Source organism: Polypterus senegalus, chromosome 10 (assembly GCF_016835505.1).
Source record: "Polypterus senegalus isolate Bchr_013 chromosome 10, ASM1683550v1, whole genome shotgun sequence".
NCBI lineage: Eukaryota > Metazoa > Chordata > Cladistia > Polypteriformes > Polypteridae > Polypterus > Polypterus senegalus.
This window is the reverse complement of record NC_053163.1, coordinates 2,315,985-2,337,555: the sequence shown is the minus strand read 5'-3', so window position 1 is coordinate 2,337,555 and position 21,571 is coordinate 2,315,985. Positions and strand designations below refer to the sequence as shown.

Sequence of the window (21,571 nt, the reverse complement as noted above, 5' to 3'; positions counted from 1 at the left end):
TACAAAAGTTAAGCAGGTTTCATTTCAAAATTCTAAACGTAATGGTCATAATGGTCGATAACGGTCGACAATGTCCACCATGTTGAACTTTCTTATTTATGGCCCCATCTTCACAAAATTTGGCAGGCGGCTTCCCTGCGCTAACCGAAACCGATGTACGTACTAATTTCGGTGGTATGATGCCACTGTCGGCCGCCATATTGAACTTTCCAACGGTCTTTGTTACTTATGGGCCCATCATCAAGAAATTTGGTACATGGGTTCCCAACGCTAACTGAATCCTACTTACGTACATATATACGTCCATAGCCTGCAGCTCGGTCACCGTGTGAGGCGGCGTTGGGTCCCCCATCTTAACGCCACCCACGTTGTTGGATGCCTGCCTATATAAGGCCGTCCGTCGCTCCGGTCTCTACATTCCCTTCCTTGCTTCGCCACGGGATTCACGTCTCCCTGCTGATAACTTCAGCCTTTTTATTTAATTCACGGCTTCTCTGCTGTTTTATTGTTCATTTATTACGATTATAGTTATTGTGTAGGTATTTTAGACTTACTTTACATTGTTCAGGTACCCATTTCCTTTATCATTCCAACCGTACCCCCATTAACATGTCTATCGAGGTGATCACCATCGATCAAAGAACTGTCACTTACCGAGTGGTTTCCATGCCCAGAGATGGCGCCTGCCTTTTCCATTCTCTGTGTTACATATTGCACGGCCATATCAGGCTCACTCTTGATATCCATTGTGTCTTATGTATTGAATGACTGGCACAGGTTCAAGGTGTGGACTGATGACGTACAGGAGATAATTAGACTACACAGGAGCACTAGAAGAGTCAAATGCTTAAGCCCTTCACCTATGGATCTGCATGTGAGTTGATGGCTGCCGCTGAATTGTTCGGTTGTCACTTTCAAGTGTACTCAAATGGCCAAATATTTTACACCTTTGGACAACCGCCAATGCCTCTTAAACATCTTAGATTCACAGGTGACGATTTCAGTAGTGGACACTTTGATGTTTATGAATGTTTAAACTCTCAAAAGCTGGATGTGATTTTATCGATTAAACCGGTTGTGTGCTTACAACGCTTGACAGATGCCGAATGTCACTTCAACACAACAAGTCCTACAAATACTGTCGTTATTGAAACAAACCATGAAACTCAAACCGATTATGACAGCAGCAATCCAAGCTGTGAGATTTGAGACAAGATTACTGTTCACATGGCCGACTGTACGTTACATGCTCAGAGTAAGCTCAGCGCACAGCTTGGTCAGATTACAACCGGAGGGCCGAACTGACAACGTGGTATACAAAGAGATCCTTAACAAATAATTATTGGGATAATTTCCCTCAGTTTAAAAAGGTTTAATTTACTTCTTAATAATTTTTTAAGGCAGTACTTCACCTGTGCGAAGTTCGGGTATTTTGCTAGTTCTACAATAAAATAAAAAGAAGAATAACCTCGGAGTTCAATCATCACCTTGAAAGCGGATAGCAGACGTCACGGAGTATATGTGGAGCAAATTTCAAGTCAATCAGTCACACGATTTGCGAGGTGATTTAAAATCCTGGACAGACAAACGGACAGCACGGCGGCGTATTAAATGTAAAGATGAATTCTGCACGTGGCCTTTAACGTTTCCTTCAACGGTAGCAGCGATGCTGTGTGAAGAATACAAACTGGCCAGAAACAGAGTCAGATTGTCACAAAATGCACACCAGCATAATGTTAAAGTTACGGTTTAGGCTGAAACTGTCTTTATTGTCTATAATGTTAATGTTTAACGAATGAACGAATGCACAGAGTAAACACGTTTTTGATGATGCATTTCTCTCTATTATAAAAAAACATCCTGTGGGAGGGAATGACTAGGAGACGATACGTGACCTTCACGTTAAGATCATGGAAGACAAATAAAAGACCCGCGAGATGAGAGAGGATGGCCACGGAGCGTCTCGTGGGGATGAAGAACAGGAGATTCCTGCAAGACACGCCATAATCGCAGCCAACATCAAATACGACCACGGGCAGCAAAAAAAAACAGCAGTGTAAAGACACGCAGCAGACACAGATCTAGGGGTCTCAGTGCGTATAAAGGACAATACGTTATAAATGAAACGGCGGCGACTAAAAGATCGGATTAGCGCAAACAAAAGGAAATTAATCATCAGGACCAGGTGTCATGGAAAAAAATAGCAGGACAAAGCGAGGTCAGAAATAAAAGGCAAAGAGCAGAAAACAAAGTCTTTTCGCCTTCACATCATTCAATGCACAACACGTAGATTTACACAATAATGGAACATAAGCTGTGAGAATCTGTGGTCCTGCAACAGTTAAAGCAACGACGAGTTTAATTTCAAAGAAAACACAATTCAGTCAGGAGTGTATTTATGATCACAGAGAAGCAAACACAACGCGAGCAGCAGAGACACGAAGTAGGAAAAAGGACAGCAGCTGTAAAGGCTTTAAAAAGATCAACGGGCAGCGCGACAGCCGCGCCCTTCACAACGCGAGCAGCTTTATAAGTCATGCGAGAAAGAGACGTAACCTCTCCTGGGGCCGGAAATTAAGGACTAGTGTTGTTTTTACAGTAAAAGTGAAGATAATGCATATGTAACAAATCCCATGAAAATAAATAACAATCTCTTTAAATTGTATGTCCGGTAAACCAAACCCGGGGGCGGGCGAGTGAAGTGGGCAGGGGGAGAAGCCTCTTAGTTTTATAAAATTTAAACTAATGAATAAATATAACTATTGGTGCCTGCGGCTTCTCAGCATTGGTTCAGCATCTTATTTTTATTACATTTAATAGAATACGTACAAATATTGTGCATTGTTAATAGAAAACTGTCTCGCATATCAAGATTTTCTGGGCCTCTAAGAGTGACCATGAAATGTTTTAGTTCATTCCTTATTTTTATAGCCGCCTTTAAAAAAATTCCAAGACAAAACGGTGTGTGTTGTTTATTTGAGTCTGTGGCCTGACAACGGCGCCTTCAGAGACTGAATTTGGTTTCCACTCTTAATGTTCTGCTCTACCGTCCACAGAGCGTGTGTCACGTCGGCCAGCGTTACGACTTTGTTGGAATGTAATTAGCTGAATGTAAAGACAGGTAATCATCCATCCATTATCCTACCTACAGGGTCACGGGGGTCTGCTGGAGCCAATCCCAGCCCACACAGGGCGCAAGCCAGGAAACAAACCCTGGGCAGGGCGCCATCCCACCGCAGGGCACAAACACACCCACCAGGGACAATTTAGGATCACCGATGCACCTCACCTGCATGTCTTTGGGAGCAAACCTACACAGACACGGGGAGAACATGCAAACTTCACACAGGGAGAACCCGGGAAGTGAACCCAGGTCTCCATACTGCGAGGCAGCAGCGCTACCCACTGCGCCACCGTGCCACACACTGGTAACCGGACCCAATTGTAACCAATTCATTTAATTTGTAGTCAGCATCACACAGTTCAGCCCTTATATTGAAGTTTATCGGCCATATCTCTTATAGCAGCCTGTGACTCAAGAACGACGTCTGTCAGCACACAACCAGAGGGTCTCCTGGGGGTTTCTGTGGCAGAAGTGTGTGTGTGTGTGTGTGTGTCATCAATGGGTGGAGTCGTGTGCTCCACATGGACGTCAGCTATTGACTGAAACAGAATGGACAGACGGTGGGCTGCGACTCGCTTTTCATATCCACTTTGATAACCGACCACAATTTTATTTTTAGTTCAGGCCCTTCACAACTTTCTGAGGTTGATCTTTGGAGTGTCTCCACCTCTCTGTATCACTCCATCAGTTTTCTTTTGTTGTTTATACCGCAGCTTAAGCCACCAAATAGTACGTTTTTCTCTGCTGCCACTTCATATTCACTGAAAATATTTTTTTTGTTGTGTGCTTCTCCATTGTCTTTTAACAAAGCACTGAAGAAAAGGGGCTGTTCATGTTGACTTGTATATTAAAATGTGTGAAGTTTGTGGTGCAGCTACAGGTGTGTACACGCGCGTCTCCCGTTCGTTGATTTGTAAAGTGGATGTGCGTGTTTCTTGGTGTACTCGCAGATTCATGTATCTTGGTTTTTGTGTGCGTATGCACAATGACACTAAAACATGGCATGTGGACAAAAGTGTCAATTCTACGCACAGAATTATAAATGAGGGTCCTTGGATGGTGTTCACCAGCGTGTCAGCTCTCCTGATCAGATCTTAGGGTGGGCAGAGGAGACGAGTGAAAGAAAGAGAATGGAGCGCTGGGAACGAGATCAGAGGGAGCCGAGTCTCTTCTCTTTATTTATTGGATTTTAACTTTCTCTCCTTGGCGCTAGTTCTCTGGATTACTTACTGATAAAGACTGTGAATTGTGCTACATTTTATTTTGGCCTGAATTAGACTGAACAGGCTCGAGCAGGTTTTCACACACAATACACACACGAGACAGCAGACTGGATGACATTCACAAGTGTTTCATATTTATCAATTTAGGTCTCCATGTATACAAATCCAAGACCCTAAACTTATAAACGATGCACTAGATGTCCAGCAGAGGGCTCCAAAGCGCCGTAAGACAGATGTATCGGCTCCCCAGCTCAGAGCTCCGTTCTGAACCGCAGTGATGTTTCGGCCATTCGCCGCCTGTACTCCTCCTCGAACCTTTCATTCTGAGCCACAGTGAAGTGGTTCTTCCAGTCTCCTACTTGGCCTAAATGAACAATTAAGGAACAGTAACAACGGTCGGGCAGCGAGACCCCCAGAGAATGAGACTGGAGAGAGCAGACTTGCGCTGCACTGACCTTTCCTCATGAAGGGTGAGATGCTCACGTCCATGACGCTGTTGGGCACTATGCTGGAGTTAGTCATGGGGTTGTCCTTCATCATGTTGAAGGAGGTGTGCTTCACGATTTCCTGAATTGTTCCTTTATCCAGTGTGTGACCCAGAAAACGTGCCACCCGCTCCACTTCCCGCATCGGGTCCTGAAATATTGTCACATCAGCAGGGATACCCACCTGATACCCTGGTGCATTGAAACAACTTTCCAACTGAGCGATGAAGGCTCACCTGCAAGATGTCCTCGTAAAAGACATAGAGGATCTGGTGCTTTTCCCTGACGTCCCACCAGCCTGTCACATGATCAAACCAGGAGCCCCACGCCACTTATAAGAAGAAGAAAAGAGAAGATGGTGGAGTAAGACCACCCCAGCTCCCAGAACTCATATCAGTTTGCTTATCGAGCTACAGAGGATGCCACCTCTCTAGCTCTACACTCAGCCCTGACTCCTCTGGAGGGACCGGCCACATACGAGAGGATGCTATTTGTAGACTGTAGCTCTGCTTTCAATGCTGTTGTGCCCTCCCAGGTCATCTATAAATGTCACCAGTTGGGCTTCAGCATACCACTTTGTAATTGGATCCTCAGCTCCCTGTCGCAGCACCCTCAGGTGGTACAGCTGGGCCCTCATCTCTCCTCCACCATAACCCTGAACACGGGCACCTCACAAGGCTGTGTACTGTGCCCCATCCTCTACATCCTCTGCACTCACGATTGTATACCCACCAATACCATCATGAAATTTGAAGATGACACAACAGTGATTGGGTTAATATCCACTGATGACCCACAGAAAATCAGGTGAGACGGTGAGAAATTAGAAGACCAAGGGAAGACCAAGGAGCTCACTATGGATTTCAGAAGATTACGTGATGAGGATCACCCTCCAGTTTTCATCAGTGGGGTCAGGACGGGGTGTGTATTAAGTTTAAGGTGACTGGATATCGAGTACCTGGGACATTTCATGGACAGCTAACACCGCAGCACTGCTGAAGAAGGCACAGCAATGGCTGTTCAGAATCCTGAAAAAAGTTGCCGCCCTTTGAGAGGAGCAGCTGACCTACTATTGCTGTGCCACAGAGAGTATTTTAAACCGTTCTACCTGTATGTGGTCACCGCTCCACAGCAGCTGATCAGACAGGTCTATGGTGGGTTGTGGCGAGAGTGCAGAGGATTATTGGGGTGCACCTTCTAGCCTTGGGGGACATTTATAGCACACGCTGCCTCAGGAAAATCCCCAGCATCTGCATGGACTCCCGTCTCCCATACCACAGTCTACTTGAACTCCTCCCCTGCTGCAAACACTTCAGAGCCTTTCCTGCATGGACCTCAAACACTCCGAGACAGTGACAGTGTCATCCCAAGAGCTACTGTATAAATCAGTCCATCATTACAATCATGCGTTATAATTCATTATAATTTCCTAAATAGCACCACTTTATGAACCATTTGTACTATATGTCTATGTACATTGTACTTATGCTTTCATATTGTACATTTATACTGTTTTATTGTTTCATTTTTTTATAATTTTATAGGAGGTGCATTTTATGGAGGAGTTGCATGTTGAATTTCATTGTATTGATTAAAATGACAATAAAGAAGAGGAGGAAGATGTATTGACTGATAACAACAACAACAACAACATTTATTTATATAGCACATTTTGTGCGTCTCTTCTTGTCTTCTCAAATGAAATATGACTCGGTGACTTCACAGGTCAGGGTGCCTGCCTATGACCACAAGCTTAGAAATTTGCCATTAGGAACAGAGGGATTAGAGGTTTGAGCCTTGGGGCCCTGGAAAATGGGAAGCTGCCATCCATATAAAGAAGAAGAAGGAAAATAACTCCATGGATCAGGAAACCTGCCTATGAAGTCAACCATTAAGAACATAGAAATTAGAGGTCTGAGTGGACCCGCTCACCATTTCCTGAAAGATAGCTCTCAAAGAAGTCACCCCAGGTGCCCGTATTTGGCAAGCCAGTGGTCATCTTGTGGAAGAAGTAGTATGAAACGAGGACATCCTTGGCATTCCGGGCAACATAAATTGCCTGGAAAAGAGTAAAATAGATAAAGAAAGAATGACCAGTGCTTTGTGGACCTCATGGTTGTGACATACAAGCCCAAAGAGCTCAAAAAAAGGCTTCAAACTCCAAAACAATTCCTAGAAATTCCAAAAGAAAAATTAGGCCATGAAACCCAAAAAAATAGGCCAAGAAAAACAACAATCTTTTAAATTAAGCTTATTAACAAAAAGATTTGGAAAAGGCAACATACCAAACCATCTGAGCAGGACCTAATGACTTAGCCCAAGGCTGAGGCCTCTCCGGCCTTATGTTGGCCGATTGCAGCCCATAACCACATGAACGGGTAAAGCAGACGGAGATGTGGGAGGAAGCCGTGAGTTAAACATCACACTCACGGGGTTAAGATGGCTTTGGTGGAGCAGGTCAAGTGTAGTGGAGCGGGATGGTGATGATGATGACGTCCCTGAGCTTACCTTGCACCCTTTGTCCCAGAAGGACTGTGGCACCAGCTGGAATGGGAGATGAGTTTTCACAAGTCGAGGAGGTGGCAGGTCCTTCAGAAGGTCCAGACCTGAAGAGACACCGAAACAACAAGAGACATTGGGGGTCCGTGTGGATTCCACCGTTGTCGGTTTAGCTTGGCATGGAGATGCTTACCTGCTGGCATAGCGTCTATTCTGTTAATCTCTAGAAATGGGGCTCGCTCGTGGCTGGGGATAGTTTTGATTTCCTTTGTGATGCCACCTTGGCGAATGCTGTCCACGATTTCAATCATCCAGGTGGTACCTTGGTGAGGTAGAAGAATTAAAAAGACATGAAGTGATGCTCAGTTCCTGCAGATGGCGCTTAGGTGACATGACAGTTCACTTTCCTTGCTTCTTCCCAAGCTATCTGGCATCTGCGTGTCACCATCACTCACCTGCCTTGGGGTAGGTGGCTATTAAAACGTCATCTGTTTTGGCCTGGAACTTTTCTATCTTGTCAAAGATTTCATGCATGGAGGAGACGAGTGGAACACCTTTAACATCACAAAGTCTCTGACGCTCAATTTTTCTGGTTGGGTTTGGAGGTCCTGAATTGCAGGCTTCATGATGAGTAGCGTCAAGTGACTCAGACATTTGCACTGTGGAGACACAAAATGGCAGCATAAACTTGGAGACTTGAGACCCACTCAGATACCTGTGGAACAAACTGTGCAGAGAAATGTCTGCTTATCAAAATCCAGTTGACACATTGATGAACATAGGACCACCTCAGGCATAATCAAGGGGACTACAATTAAGTGCTGGATTCAGCTTCTATACAAAAGTATATAGCGCCTGGCTGGAGTGAGCACCCCCTTTATGTGAACACACCCAGCGTGCATGTGTGGAGGAACTTGAGGGGCTCAGTTAGTCCGTGATGAATGCAATGCCAGGTGGTCAGTAGTCACGCGTCTCAGCCATTGAGCCACTCTGCCTGTCTGACTTAAGATAAAGTGAATTTAACTGGTGGAGAATGGCCTCGGTCAGCTGATGTGGTCAGGAGGTTCTCATCGCGTGATGGTGGGCCTTCACTGGTCATTTGAAGGATGATAACAGCTGTCATGTGTGTACCGAGAGCAACGTCTTTGATGTACAAGTATATATTGTCACACGTGTGCATGGGGACGGTTTAAGGGCTCGGATAATTGTAGTTTCCCACCGGAAAGCCAGAGGGTGCTGTTGACCGCTGTGTTTTCTTTTCCTTCCTCTGCAGAATGGAAGGTTGACAATCATGACATCTATGACATCACTGCCGGTGTCTGCCTGCCTGGACCCTCCTCTTCCTGCCAGGAGCCGATAAAACTGGAAACTCCGTCATCTCTGGCAGTCTGTTTTGGAGACTCCTGTCAATACAGGCTTCTCCTCTGGGTGCCAAAAGATCTATAATCTCTCATCTCTTATTGTCACAATGTGTACAGTGTAGACAGAGAGATAGTTGGCAGGATTAGATAGATAGATAGATAGATAGATAGATAGATAGATAGATAGATAGAGTGAAAGGCACTATATGATAGATAGATAGATAGATAGATAGATAGATAGATAGATAGATAGATAGCGTAGTTGGCAGGATTAGGTAGATATATATATGGAATACACTACATAACAGACAGGTGAATATGTAAGGTACTATAATCCAGAGAAAAATGAGAAAAGCTGTAATATAGCCAGATGTAAAAGGCACTATATGGTAGATAGATAGAAAGACAAGAGAAAAGGCAATATATAATGGAAACAGACATAGATACGTATGACAGGCATTGTGTTATATAGACAGAAGTTAAATTCACAATTTACTAGATAGAGCGGCTATTAAATATGAAAGGCACTATATAAGAGATGACTATGGGCCTTTTCACTCTTGTCAATGTGTTTCCCTTCCTACAGAGGTCTCCGGGTGTTATAGGTGACACACATATTAGCCATTTTTACATTGTCACAGGTGGTTTCCGGGACTGCCTAGTGTGTGTGTGTGGGTGGGGTGTGTGTGTGTCAGATGGTGTACAGGGTCTTTCCACAGACAAACATTTGAGAAAGGTCACAAAGCCCCACATCTTCCCCTAAAATAGAGGTAAAGTGTCACCTGTGGAGAGGGGAGGTGGGTTTGGTGAATGCCCACCCAATTCGGTATTTACATGCAAATCAGTGCTTGAGGTGGCCATCCATACTTTGACATTCTTGCCACCCAAAGCCTGGCATTCATTCATTTCACTCATTTGCTCTGACTCTTCAATTACAAGACCACATTCAGCTTGGGCCGACCCCCGTCACTGAGTGTGATTGCCATTAATGAAATGTTAATTCACTTCAGAGTGAGTGATTATTATAATTAGTAGTTACTATGTTGTAAAAAAAGATTTACATAATCGTTCTTTTGTCTTTGTCGTATTTTCGCTAACATCTGTTGATTTTTGAGGCCTCAGTCCAATTTAAGGCTCCCACAATGTGAAGACCACATGAAGAATCGCTCAGCTGTGAGGTCTCAAACCCTAAGGTGCCATAAATGGGGTCCGATTCAAACACGCCGTGGCACTGACGGTGGTGGGCAGATTATCAGAGACGCCAGTGCTTACTGTGAAAAATCCCGGGAGAACGGCAACCAGCAAACCTGGAAAGTTCACAAACACGGCGATGGCCACATTAAACGGAGTGGAGGCTAAGGATCTGCGCTGGTATCCTGAAGGTTGCCAGTTTGAATCCCCGTCACTGCCAAAAGAGATGCTACTCTGCTGGGTTCTTGAGCAAGACCCTTAACCTGCGCTGTACAATGGCTGACCCTGCGCTTCGACCCCAAGGGGTCATTTCACTGCGTGTTGCCCTGTATAACTATGTATGTGACAAATGAATTATGAATTAATATTATGAAACCACACGCACTACACTCTCACCCTGGAATCTGTGGTGGTCTGTGATCGATTTGCGGGTCCTCTGAGTTAGACGCTTACACTTATTTTTATCGCTTTTCTGACTTACTCAAAGCGCTTTACGCAGACAGCGGAGAAGCATGTGAAGCAGCATTCACCCACATGATGGGATGGCAGCCATTCTGGAGCCAGTACACCCACTACAGGTCATGAAAGAGTGAGAGCAGTAGACTGGGATTGCCTGAATGACCAGTGTGGACACCCTACTTTTTCCAAAAGATGCCCAGGGATCTCATTTGACCACAGAGAGCTGAGACCTCAGTTTGACATCTCCCAGGAAGGACACTGGAGTGCGGCGATTTACACAAAGACTACAGGGTCAGCGCCCCCTGCTGGCCTCAACGACGCCTCTTCCGGCAGCTATCCCTTAGGTGGTTGATTACAGGGAACAGTGGCAGCAACATGCGTGCGCCAGCTCCCCTCCTCTGCCTTGGGCATGGGAAAGGCGCTATATAAATAAAATGTGTTAGTAGTAGGTGGTCTCCTATCCAAGTACTGCCCAGGCACAAACAGCTTAGCTTCAGGTGGATGAGCTGTCCTGAAGTGCCGGTGGTGTGGCTGCTGGCTGGTGGTCCATCCATAACGATCCCTCCTAATCTCTCAAAGTGGCGTCATACTCGATCTCCCACTGCTATTCCACAGGTACGTTGCAATGTGTTGGTTGAGCCTGTCAATCATGCTGGCTGCTTTGTTATGAATGGCTGAAAAGGGGGGCGCGGAGAGCTGGGGGTCTCCACGCTGAAAAGCCTGAGAGACAAACGGCGTTAGCCGACATCGATGTCTCTGCACTCCTCCGCTGATCTGCTGATTAATTTAAGTGGTCACACCATTTCGCCCTGCAGCCCTGCTTAATCAATCACTGAATCGATTGGTTTGACAGATCGATTGGCGTCACCAGGCGCCTCACGCGACAGGCGATACTCCCCATTACCTAAAGTGAGGGTCCTGCTGCTGATTCTTCTGATGTCCCGTCTGCTGCGCCGATCTGATGAGTGTCTTCTGATCCTCTGATGGGGCAGCGCAATAACAAAATAGCAAGATTGGTGGACTTTGGCCGCATTGGGCAAGATGGTGGCTTAAGCACTTTTTCCTTTTTTTATTTAACTATTTATGACACACCTGCCGTGATATAGCAGATTTTAAGAGCAATTGACTCGCAGATCAAAATCCCAACCTTGAATTCCTCACATTCCTTCGAGTTCATATGAATGTTTTCATATAAACAAATTAAAACGAGCACTGCACGTGATTTTATACGGTGACTTTGCACTTCACGCTTTACTGGTGGCAATAAGAGTACTGCGGCTACACTTGAACTGCAGTACAGCTGATTTACGGGTGATTGTGCTGATTCACTCAGGCTCAGCAGATCATTCGCTGCATGGGACCCACAGTGTTATCTCGTACAGGGGGGCCTCCCATCACCTACCTGCTAGAAAAAGAAGAAGACGTCCAAGTCAGCAGGATCGCGTGGAGAAAGGGCACCGACTCTCCTAAAAAGGCACTTGACTGGCCTCTTTGGGGTGACAGACAGCCATTACACACTGCCAAGGGCTTTTGGTATATGCTCTTTAGGTTTTGGATTTGTGGACAGAGCATCAACTTTTAATGTCCAGTAGATGGCCCAGAGGGCTCAACAGATCAAGAAGACCTGGACTGAGCCTGTGTAGATCTGTGCAACACAAATCCTTTTCAAACCAGCAATCCAGTGGAATTCACAAATCTGTTACCTTCCACTCCTGGCTGTTTTAGTGTTAAACGTCTGAAATAAAAGGTTATTTCTGGAACCGATGGCCCAACCAGGCTCCCCTATGGCTTTTCTGTGAGGCAACACTTTCATTTTTAAGAGGGTGGCACCACTTAGTTTAGCCATCGAGTATTCACGTTGACAGTCTTACCAGGGGGGCATCCATTTAAACAATTCATTTGAAGACTGGCATCATTTTCATTCCATTCCAGTCCCTTAGGAGCCTCGTTCACAATATCACATGGCCACAGTACACCTGTGAGATCTTACAATCAGATGCTGCTGCTTTGAATCTCCTTTTAAAATGGAACCCACACCCCCAGTGGTCACCCTCCTGCTTCCATGTCTCACCTGCGTTGGGTTATGATGCCATCTACCCATCATCTGGCTTATTCTCAAAGCTCCTGACTATCACATTTAAAGATGGCACCCATTTAGCTACACTCTGATTTGGGGGGGGTCTTCCTGAAGTTCCCAAATCCTCAGTGGGTTGCATGCGTCCTTTGTGAGTAAGACTCACTTCTGCAACATGGGGCATGGTGCTTGGTGGCATAGATGAAAGGCTGCTTCAGCAGAAAGTTTCAAAATGTCCTCTGTAAATGAACCAGCTGGAAACTAGAAGTCAGATGGATTCAGGTCTTTATATCTAAACAGGTTTGATGATAAACGTGCCAGTCACTACTGGGAACTGAAGAAGTGGTAGGCGTTGTAGTGTTTGGGGTGCCAAGTCTCCACAAAAAAAAAAAAAAATACAATGTCCCATCTCAGCTTGTCGACCTTCATTTTTGAAATCCTGTGTTGGTCCATTCCTGCAGGGGTGGCACTTGGTGTCATCTCCAGGTGATGCTCTGGAAGGAACAAGAGACAGGACATTGGCAGTGCCCCCTCCTGTCCAGCTGTGGTAGTGCTCAGCTTACCTGAGGTCCCCAGGCGTGCATGTGTGACATAAAATAACAGACAGAAAGGTCAGAGTGCCTGAGTGGATTAGGAAGGGATTAGTATGCCATGTATGTAGTATGTGAGTGTGCCAGTGTGCCCGTATGTCAGTATGCCGCAGATTAAGAAAGGCGTCAGACCCCCTCACGTTCTTCACACTTTACTGTGCTGTAGATTTGATTTTAAAGGAATAAATTTGGCATTTTTGCCCATCAAACTACACTCAATAAGTGAGAACCTGTGAACAGAAAGGTCTGCAAATGTATTACTCTTATATTTCAGCCAAATGTTCCTTCCCTGGCGTGGGTTCAAATGTCTCTTTTATGTTTATTTTGTTCATTAGATTTGTTGGCCTTTTAGTTTCTATGTATCTTCTTCTTCATTGTGTGTTTTCTGGGTGATCTATCAAAGGGTGATGCCACCTGCCTACCAACCCTATAAAGGCTGAGGAAAACCCCCAGTCCCCTGCGGTTCATTGTGAATGTGCTTGTGGTGTTGGTGAGTTAATTGGGTGCTTTCTGTGAATTCTTGGATGTTGGTCTCTGGACACTGTTTACTTCTAGGACTGCCTGAGTTGAACGCTTGGCCTTCTGTGACTTTTGCCTTCAGCTCTTCAGAGTTTACGTTTGTGCTACAGAACTTTTTTGATGAAGACTGTGTTTGCCCTTTTTTATTATTAGCCAGGGTTTGATGGTTGTACCCCCTCTAGTGGACATGTCGAGTGCCTGGTGGGGCTTTCATGCTGAGGCACTCTTTAGATCAGGGGTCCTGGAGGGCTGCAGTGGCTGCAGGTTTTCATTCTTACCCTTTTCTTAATCAGTGACCTGTTTTTGCTTCTAATTCACTTCTTTTGAATTCATTTTTATTGACCTGCTCTTAAAGACTCGGACCCCTCAATTGTTTCTTTTTTCTTAATTAGCAACCTAACAATAATCCATCCATCCATCCATTTTCTAACCCACTGAACCCGAATACATATGTCACGGGGGTCTGCTGGAGCCAATCCCAGCCAACACAGGGCACAAGGCAGGAACCAATCCTGGGCAGGGTGCCAACCCACCGCACAAAAACAATAATGAGATACAAAATGAACCAAAACAATTCCAGCAAACTGTGACCATCACACAATATCTGAAAATAAAGAAAGATGAAGGTCTCAGGACTGCTGATCTGCTCAGGTCCCCAGGGCTCTTAGAAAAGAGAAAATCCACAACGTCGGACATGTCTGCTTATTTCACAATGACAGCAGCAACAAGCCACGGAATTAAAGAACGAGTTTAATTAGCAACAAGAATCGGCGCCTAATGAAGTGACTGGTTGGAGTTTGAGGCCCTGACTTAGGTGGTCTTTTGTTGGCTCCCTCACTTCACATTTAATTTCTCTTTGGGTGCCATTCAAGGAAAGAAATGAAGCAATTTAGAGGAACGATGAAGAAATTCAGGGGAACAAATCTTAAAAAGACAAGTCAATTAAAATGAATTCACAAGAAGTTAATTAGCAGCACAAACAGGGCACTCGCTAAAAAAAGGGTTAGAATAAAAACCTGCAGCCACGGTGGTCCTCCAGGACTGGAGTTGGTGACCCCTGCTCTGGGTCACAGGCTGGCACTGAATGGCACTGGAGGGTGGTGAGTCCCTGTTCTTGATGATGATAGTGGGTCAGAGTGGGTGGTGTACTGAATCGCGGTGGGCTGCCTAAATGATCGGCTTTACATGATAATGTATTTCCACCCTTGGCTCTACCATGCTAGATTCACCAACAGTGCCACCCCACCACCAATCATCTTCAAGTCACCACAATGGAGGCGCTCTGACAGTCATCTTCAGTTCACAAAAGGGGGGCCACCACAATCCACTCTGATGAAGCTCAAGTTCTAAATAATCACCAATCAATGACTGGAGTTGCGGTGGACAGAAGAGTCTCCTGAAGAAATGAGTGGTGGCCAAGGCGGACGTTCTCTTTGTTTTTGGTCATTCTGCTCTGCGTGTGTGTGTGTGTGTATTTAGTTATCTATTCACCTATTTATTTCTTTGTAGAGCTTCTTTAAAAAGCTAAATCAACCCCTGGGCACAAGTAAAGTTCCCTCCATGTCACTCAGCCGTACCGTCGCTCTTCCTAGCAGGGCACCCTGCACGTCCTCGCCGACGGCGTTACAGCGACTCTCTGCTATCTGGCGGCTGGGCTCCGTTCTGGCTTTTAAAGTTCCTTCCATCGTGTCGTCCAGGAGGCAAACTAAACCAAACGGCTCTCACTTAACAGAATTTGTGCGATCAGCTTAATAAAAGTATGGAATGATTTTTACATTTTTCTGTGATATGGTCTTTATTGGTTGGTTATTTCCCAATTTCTGAAAAATATCCGATTTGTAAATGTACCTGTTGTCTTCTTATTTATCAGAATCAGAAAAACTTTATTAATCCCTAAGGAAATGACTTACTGTATGTTACAACTTTACACTAAGAGCACATGTAAAAGTAATCCTGTAAATGGAAGATGAGATAAGATAAGATAAGAACTTTATTCATCCCGAGGGAAATTCTTATGTCATTGGCATGTTTAGTGCAACAAGAGAAATAAAGATAGTACAATAAAGATTGAAAAAGAGAAAAATAGTAATTGTGCAAATATAACAGATTAGTTTAGGTTATGAAAAGTGACTTAGTCCTTGTGGCTCAGTAAAATGAGGTAGCCGCTTGTGATGACATAATGGGACTAACACACCGCCACAAAGGCTGAAAAGACCACCTACAGAACGAAGAGGAGTTATAAAGCCTTCCTGGCACAGGTAGGAAAGATCTCCTGTGGCGTTCAGTTCTGCATTTGGGGACAATGAGTCTTGTTGTGTGTGCTCTGATGGTTCCTCGAGGAGGCGTGCATGGGGTGAGAGGGGTTGGCCATGATACTGAGGAGCTTTTTCAGCATTCTCCTCTCGGACACCTCGGTCAGATCCTCTAGTTTGACGCCTAGGACAGAAGCAGCCTTTTTAATCAGCTTGTTCATCCTGTTGTGATCAGCAGTCTTCACCGCACTGCCTCGGCACAGAGTGATAAAACATTGTCAGCATTTTCCTGCATACATTAAACGACCTAAGCCTCCTCATTAGGCAGAGCCGGCTCTTCCCTCTCTTGATCACAGTGTCTGTGTTCTTGGACCAGTCAGGTTTACTGTCAATGTGAATTCCCAGGTACCAATAGTCCTCGACTACTTCAACCTCCGTTCCTCTGATAGTGACAGGGGTGGGAGGAGGAGCCCCCTTCCTAAAGTCCACCACCAGTTCCTTTGTCTTTGTGATGTTTAACTGTAAATGATTCTGCTCACACCACCCAACAAAGCTTTCCACCACACCCTATATTCCTCCTCCTGACCATCCCTGATGCAGGCCACAACAGCAGAGCCATCCGAAAATGTCTGCAGGTGACATGACTGAGACCTGCACCTGAAGTCAGACGTGTAGATGGCGAAGAGGAAAGGTGATAGGACAGTTCCCCGCGGCGCCCCCGTGTTGCTCTTGATGCTTTCAGAGTGGCAGCTCTTCAGTTGGGCATGCTGTGGTCGATTAATAAGTATCAGACTAAAGGACAGAGTGCTGCACCTTAAGTTAATGTTGGACATTTGAGAACAAATCAGGTTATTCTCATGTGAAGAGAACAGTTTATTGCACAAGAACAGATTGTATGTTGCACAATTCAAGTTCTTGAAACAAATGTCCCTGGATATCCAATAAAAAAAAGGGTAATAAGTTACAGTGTGGGTGAGCAACCAGAAAGGGTCTTCTAGAGTCCGATGGCTGTGACGTTCAGTGGAGCACCTGATGCTGGTCAGTCTACTGCCGAAGACGCTCCTCTGACCGACCACAACACCGTGAAGTGGCTGATTAGCAGTTTCAATAAGAGACCAAAGCCTGGACGACTTTCTCTGACCTGCCGCAGTTTCCAGGCTGTCCAGTTTCTCCAGTTTCTATCACAGAGGCAGCCTTCTGAATTCATTTGTTTAGTCTCCCCATGTCTGCCACTTTCACGCTGCTCTCCCAGCATGCCACAGTGAAGACCATGGCACTGGTGACCACACTGTTATAGAACATCTGCCACATAGTGTTACTGACACTACAAGATCTGAGCCTGCGTAGGAAATCCAGCCTACTCTGACCCTTCTCGTATGTGACCAGCGAGCTCCTGGACCAGTCTAGCTTATTGCTCATATGCACCCCTAGATACTTGTACTCCTCAATGATCTCCACCTCCACAGCCCTAACAGACAGGGGAGATCTTCTTAAATCAACTCCCAGTTCTTTAGTTTTGCTGGTGCTGATCTGCAGTTGATTCAGCTCAAACCAGTCAACAAACCTGTCCACTGCCTTCCTGTATTCCATCTCGTCTCCATGTCTGATTCTACCAACTATTGCAGAGTCATCAGAGAATTTCTGCAGATGGCAGCCCTCTGTGTTGTAACTAAAATCTGTAGTGTACAGGGTGAAGAGCAATGGTGACAGAACTGTCCCTTGTGGAGCACCAGTCCACAGAGCACGGTGTCAGACACAGAGCTCTGTAGCCGCCTTCCCGTCAGATGGTCCATGATCCATGAAACTAAGGGAGCATCCACCTGCATACTCTCCAGTCTGGCTGGCCGGATGGTGTTAAAGGCACATGAGAAATTGAAGAACATAATCCTGAGAGTTCCTCCTGGCTTGTCTAGGTGACCGTAGGCATGGTGTAGCAGGTAGATGATTACATCTTCAACTCCAATCCTCGCCTGGTAGGCAAACTGGAGAGGGTCCAGTGCTGACTTGACTTGGGGGCGAAATCTTTCCAGGACTAGACTCTTAAAGACTTTTCATGACTTTCGTGTGCGGTGATCGAGTGCCACTGGCCTGTAGTCAGAAGGGGCACTAGGATGTGCCTTCTTTGGAACAGGAACCAGACGAGATGTTTTCCATAGCACTGACACTTTTTTAATAAGTTGTAGATCCTATGTAGTACACCCTTGGGCTGATGCCATCAGGGTCTGCCGCCTTGTCAGAACGAAGTCTGCGTAATTCTCTCACGACTTGGACTTCTGTGAAAGTGGTGGATGGTCTGGTTGTGCCAGTGTTGTGGATAGAAGAGCGGGCAGAGTGGGTTCAGGTGGTAAGGAGGGGGTAGGAGGCAATGATTCACCGCACTCTTTCTCCTGTAATTAGTGGTGGGAGAGGGAAACGTTAGCAGGTGAGGTATTGATGGTGATGTCCAGGGATACGTTGACAGCCACAGAGGTGGAGCTGCAGGGCAGGCTGGACTGAGACATGCTGTCAAAACTGGTTCAATTCATTTGCCTTTTCTCTGCCACTCTCAGTCCTCTGGCAGCTTGAATTCAAACCAGTGATTGCCCTCATGCCCCTCCAGACCTCTCTGGTGTTGTTCTGCTGCAGCTTTTGTTCCCGCTTCATCCAATAGCTGACCCTCCCCTCTTTCATTTTAACAGACAACTGTTTCTGTACCCTCCTCACTGCTTCTTTGTCACCCGACCTAAATGCTGCCTTCTTTTCATTCAGAAGAGCTTTAATGTCCTTGGTGACCCATGGTTTGTTGTCAGGGACGCAGCGTACAGATTTACAGAAGTTAACGTATTCTGTGAAACCGTCAGTGAGACCATCAATGTCCTCCAAGTGAGGCTCACAGAAAGCGTCCCAAAGCAGTCCTGTAAAGCTACGCTGGCGTCTTCTGACCGCATCCTCGTAGTCCTGACTGCCTCTTCACAAGTGGCACATAAAGAGATACAGTAGAAGGTACACGAGGCTGTGGTCTCATCTCCCAAGAGGTGGGATGGCTGAACAACTGTGTGCCTCTTTAACATTAGCATACAATCGAGCCAATGTAGGACAAACTGGCTGAAACTGCCAAGTGTGCTCTTAAGGGCTTTTCATTGTTTCATTTGAGTAAACCATTCTGAATTTTAATATTTTTGTTTTCTTGTTTCCTTGGGGCTTTTAATTTCCCTTTGAACTCGTAATTTCATGAACACATCACCCCTGCAGCGAGCGGTGACACACAGCGGTGCCTTCTGGGAGTTTGCTCACTAATTTCTTTTGTTATTCACCGGACCTGAGCTTCTTAAATATCAAGAAAAACTGGAAAAATGGGGGTGTTGTAAAACTCTTGTCGGGTTTAGTGTGTGTGTGTGTGTGTGTGTGTTAGGTACGGGGTGGCATAAGCTGCGCCTTCACCAAATCTGCTGACCCCTGCACTTTTTTCCTTTTTCGTACGTTGCAGCCTTCTGTTAAAGTTGTATAAATTCATTTTTCCCTCAAAACCCCTTAGACCTTCTTCGATAAACCCCCTCGGACTTTTTTTTTTTCTCACAGATTGTTACTGGGAATGAAATGCGGCTTCCCCGCCATGACTCTGAAACCAAAGAAGAGTCGATGCAATGGAAGGAAGTGTTGTGATGTGAGATTTTGCATATAACTTGATAAATGTTTTGCATGTCTTTATTTGTAATGTAGTGTTACTTTGGTGAGAGGCATTCGTGTTTGCCCAAAATTTACGACTTTTCTTTGTAATTTTACGACAGGATTTGGGGATGTGTCTTAAACCAGCTTGGCGGGTGTTTCTTTGCTAAAGTCTTTCTCTCATCCCCCAAATAAAGCCGGGTTAGCTTATTGGCTGTAGGGCTTGGACAGACAACCTATAAATTTACTTGCTCAGCCACATTCTCTCTCTCTTACTAACATCTGAAAAGAAGCATCTCTCTTGCTAACCTGTGATGATGTACAAGTATCTTTCTCTTTTTAACAACTGATGAAGACCATCACACCATGAACTGAAGAAAACACAATGAAGAGCACAGCTCAGCAGCCATATTGAACAGACATGTGGCTGAAAGCTGAGCACCAACGATGCCTTAACTAGAGACATTTTAAGTAACTACAAGTCTGTGTGCCACCTGAGTTACACATCACCATTTGATCAGGTTGTATGGTTGCCAATATTCAAATGTACTTTGCATTTTGTTATTATTTATGAATATTATCAGTAATACATTATTTTATATGTAACTTAACTCCTGCTTGTCTTTTTACTACATCTAATTGCCTGAGGTTATAGATATAGAAGGGAAGGTGGGGAGAAGTTCTATACAGTGGTAAGTCTGTGAGATTAGGTATTCTAAGGCTACATATTAATAATACAATAGGGGAAAGTAGAGCAATAAATATATTACTCTACCAAGATTAAACAGGAAGCATAAGGGGTCCCTGAGCCCCAAGAAAGTTTGTGTGCAGCACTTGGCTGGAAAAGTCATGGCGTAGGTTTTCTGGGATCCAAAAGGGCGTTCTGCTGTTCGAATGGAGGGACCACCGCTCCCGCCATGAAGTCGTCACACGAGGCCATCAGGTGAACCGTCAGCAGGCGTGTTACTGCGTCCCCTCCACACACTGTCCCGCACGTCCCCAAAATTAAAAGGGCCGCTATGAAGAGGATAACCATCTGCCATACAGTCCCATTTGAAAACAATTCTTGTGTGGATGGAGATTTCCCAATGATAATAACCTTCAAGGAGGCGGTAATGGGTTGGCTGCAGGACCAAGATAAGTCCTTCTGTTCCATCCATCCCATTATTCATTATCCCAGCGTTTCTCAACTGTTAAGTATTTGCGACCCGAGTTTTCATAAGAGTTTTAATCGCGCCCCCCCTAACATTTTCTTGAAATGTAGATGCATATTTTATTATACCTACTTAACTTTTATTGACATTTATCTAACTCTATATTTATTGTTTTAGTATCAGAATGTAGTTTAAGTTAATTTCTTTTGGTTTCAACAGATGTTTTTTTCATATTTTTGATTCTTGTTTTCTTTTTTTCACATCTTTGCACCCCCCACAGGTTGAGAACCACTGCATCATCCAACCCACTATATTCTAACTACAGGGTCATGTGGGTCTGCTGGAGCCAATCCCAGCCAACACAGGACACAAGGCAGGAAACAAACCCCGGGCAGGGTGCCAGCCCACACACACACACACACACACTAGAGACAATTTAGAATCTTTGGACTGTGGGAGGAAACCCACACAGACACGGGGAGAACATGCAAACTATCCACTGCGCCACCGTGCCGCCCTCCTTCTATTCCAGTGGTGTTAAATGGACTAAGTGTGTTGGAATCCAGAGGGCGTACACTGAAAAATAATGAGGTGGGTTTGACCAAAAGTCAGGTAGATAAATTATTGAATGCCCCTTGAAGGTAATACAGAATAACAGATAACATAGGATTAAACAAATAATTAATTAACAGATCAACATTATAAAAAGTGATGGAATACAATGAATGATAATGAAAAAACAACAGCGAAGATAAAAAGAAGCGAGCAGGGGAGGCTATCTACATCCATCCATCCATCCATTATCCAACCCTCTATATCCTAACTACAGGGTCACGGGTGGCACAATAAAACTAAACTCTGTCGTGAAGTCATTTTCATTTTTAAAACAGCTACATCTAGGCGCACTAAGAAGGTGTAAGCAGAAAATCTGTGCGTTTCATTAAATGACCTCCGCGGCCAGCAGTCCGTCCGCACGGCAAACGACCGACGCGCGC

At 45.1% G+C, this 21,571-nt stretch overlaps 1 protein-coding gene across 1 annotated transcript; it reads right to left on the bottom strand.

Moving 5' to 3' along the window:
- Positions 1-4,340: 4,340 nt before the first annotated feature.
- Positions 4,341-11,352, bottom strand: LOC120536463 (sulfotransferase 1C2-like). The gene is made up of 8 exons (XM_039764826.1): positions 11,247-11,352; positions 7,787-7,990; positions 7,525-7,653; positions 7,341-7,438; positions 6,765-6,891; positions 5,069-5,163; positions 4,803-4,983; positions 4,341-4,711 (listed from the first exon to the last, which is right to left on the bottom strand). The coding sequence occupies exons 2-8, from the start codon at positions 7,983-7,985 to the stop codon at positions 4,599-4,601; spliced, it is 942 nt and encodes a 313-aa protein (XP_039620760.1). The 5' UTR covers positions 7,986-7,990; positions 11,247-11,352; the 3' UTR covers positions 4,341-4,598.
- Between the last annotated feature and the right edge of the window lie 10,219 nt (positions 11,353-21,571).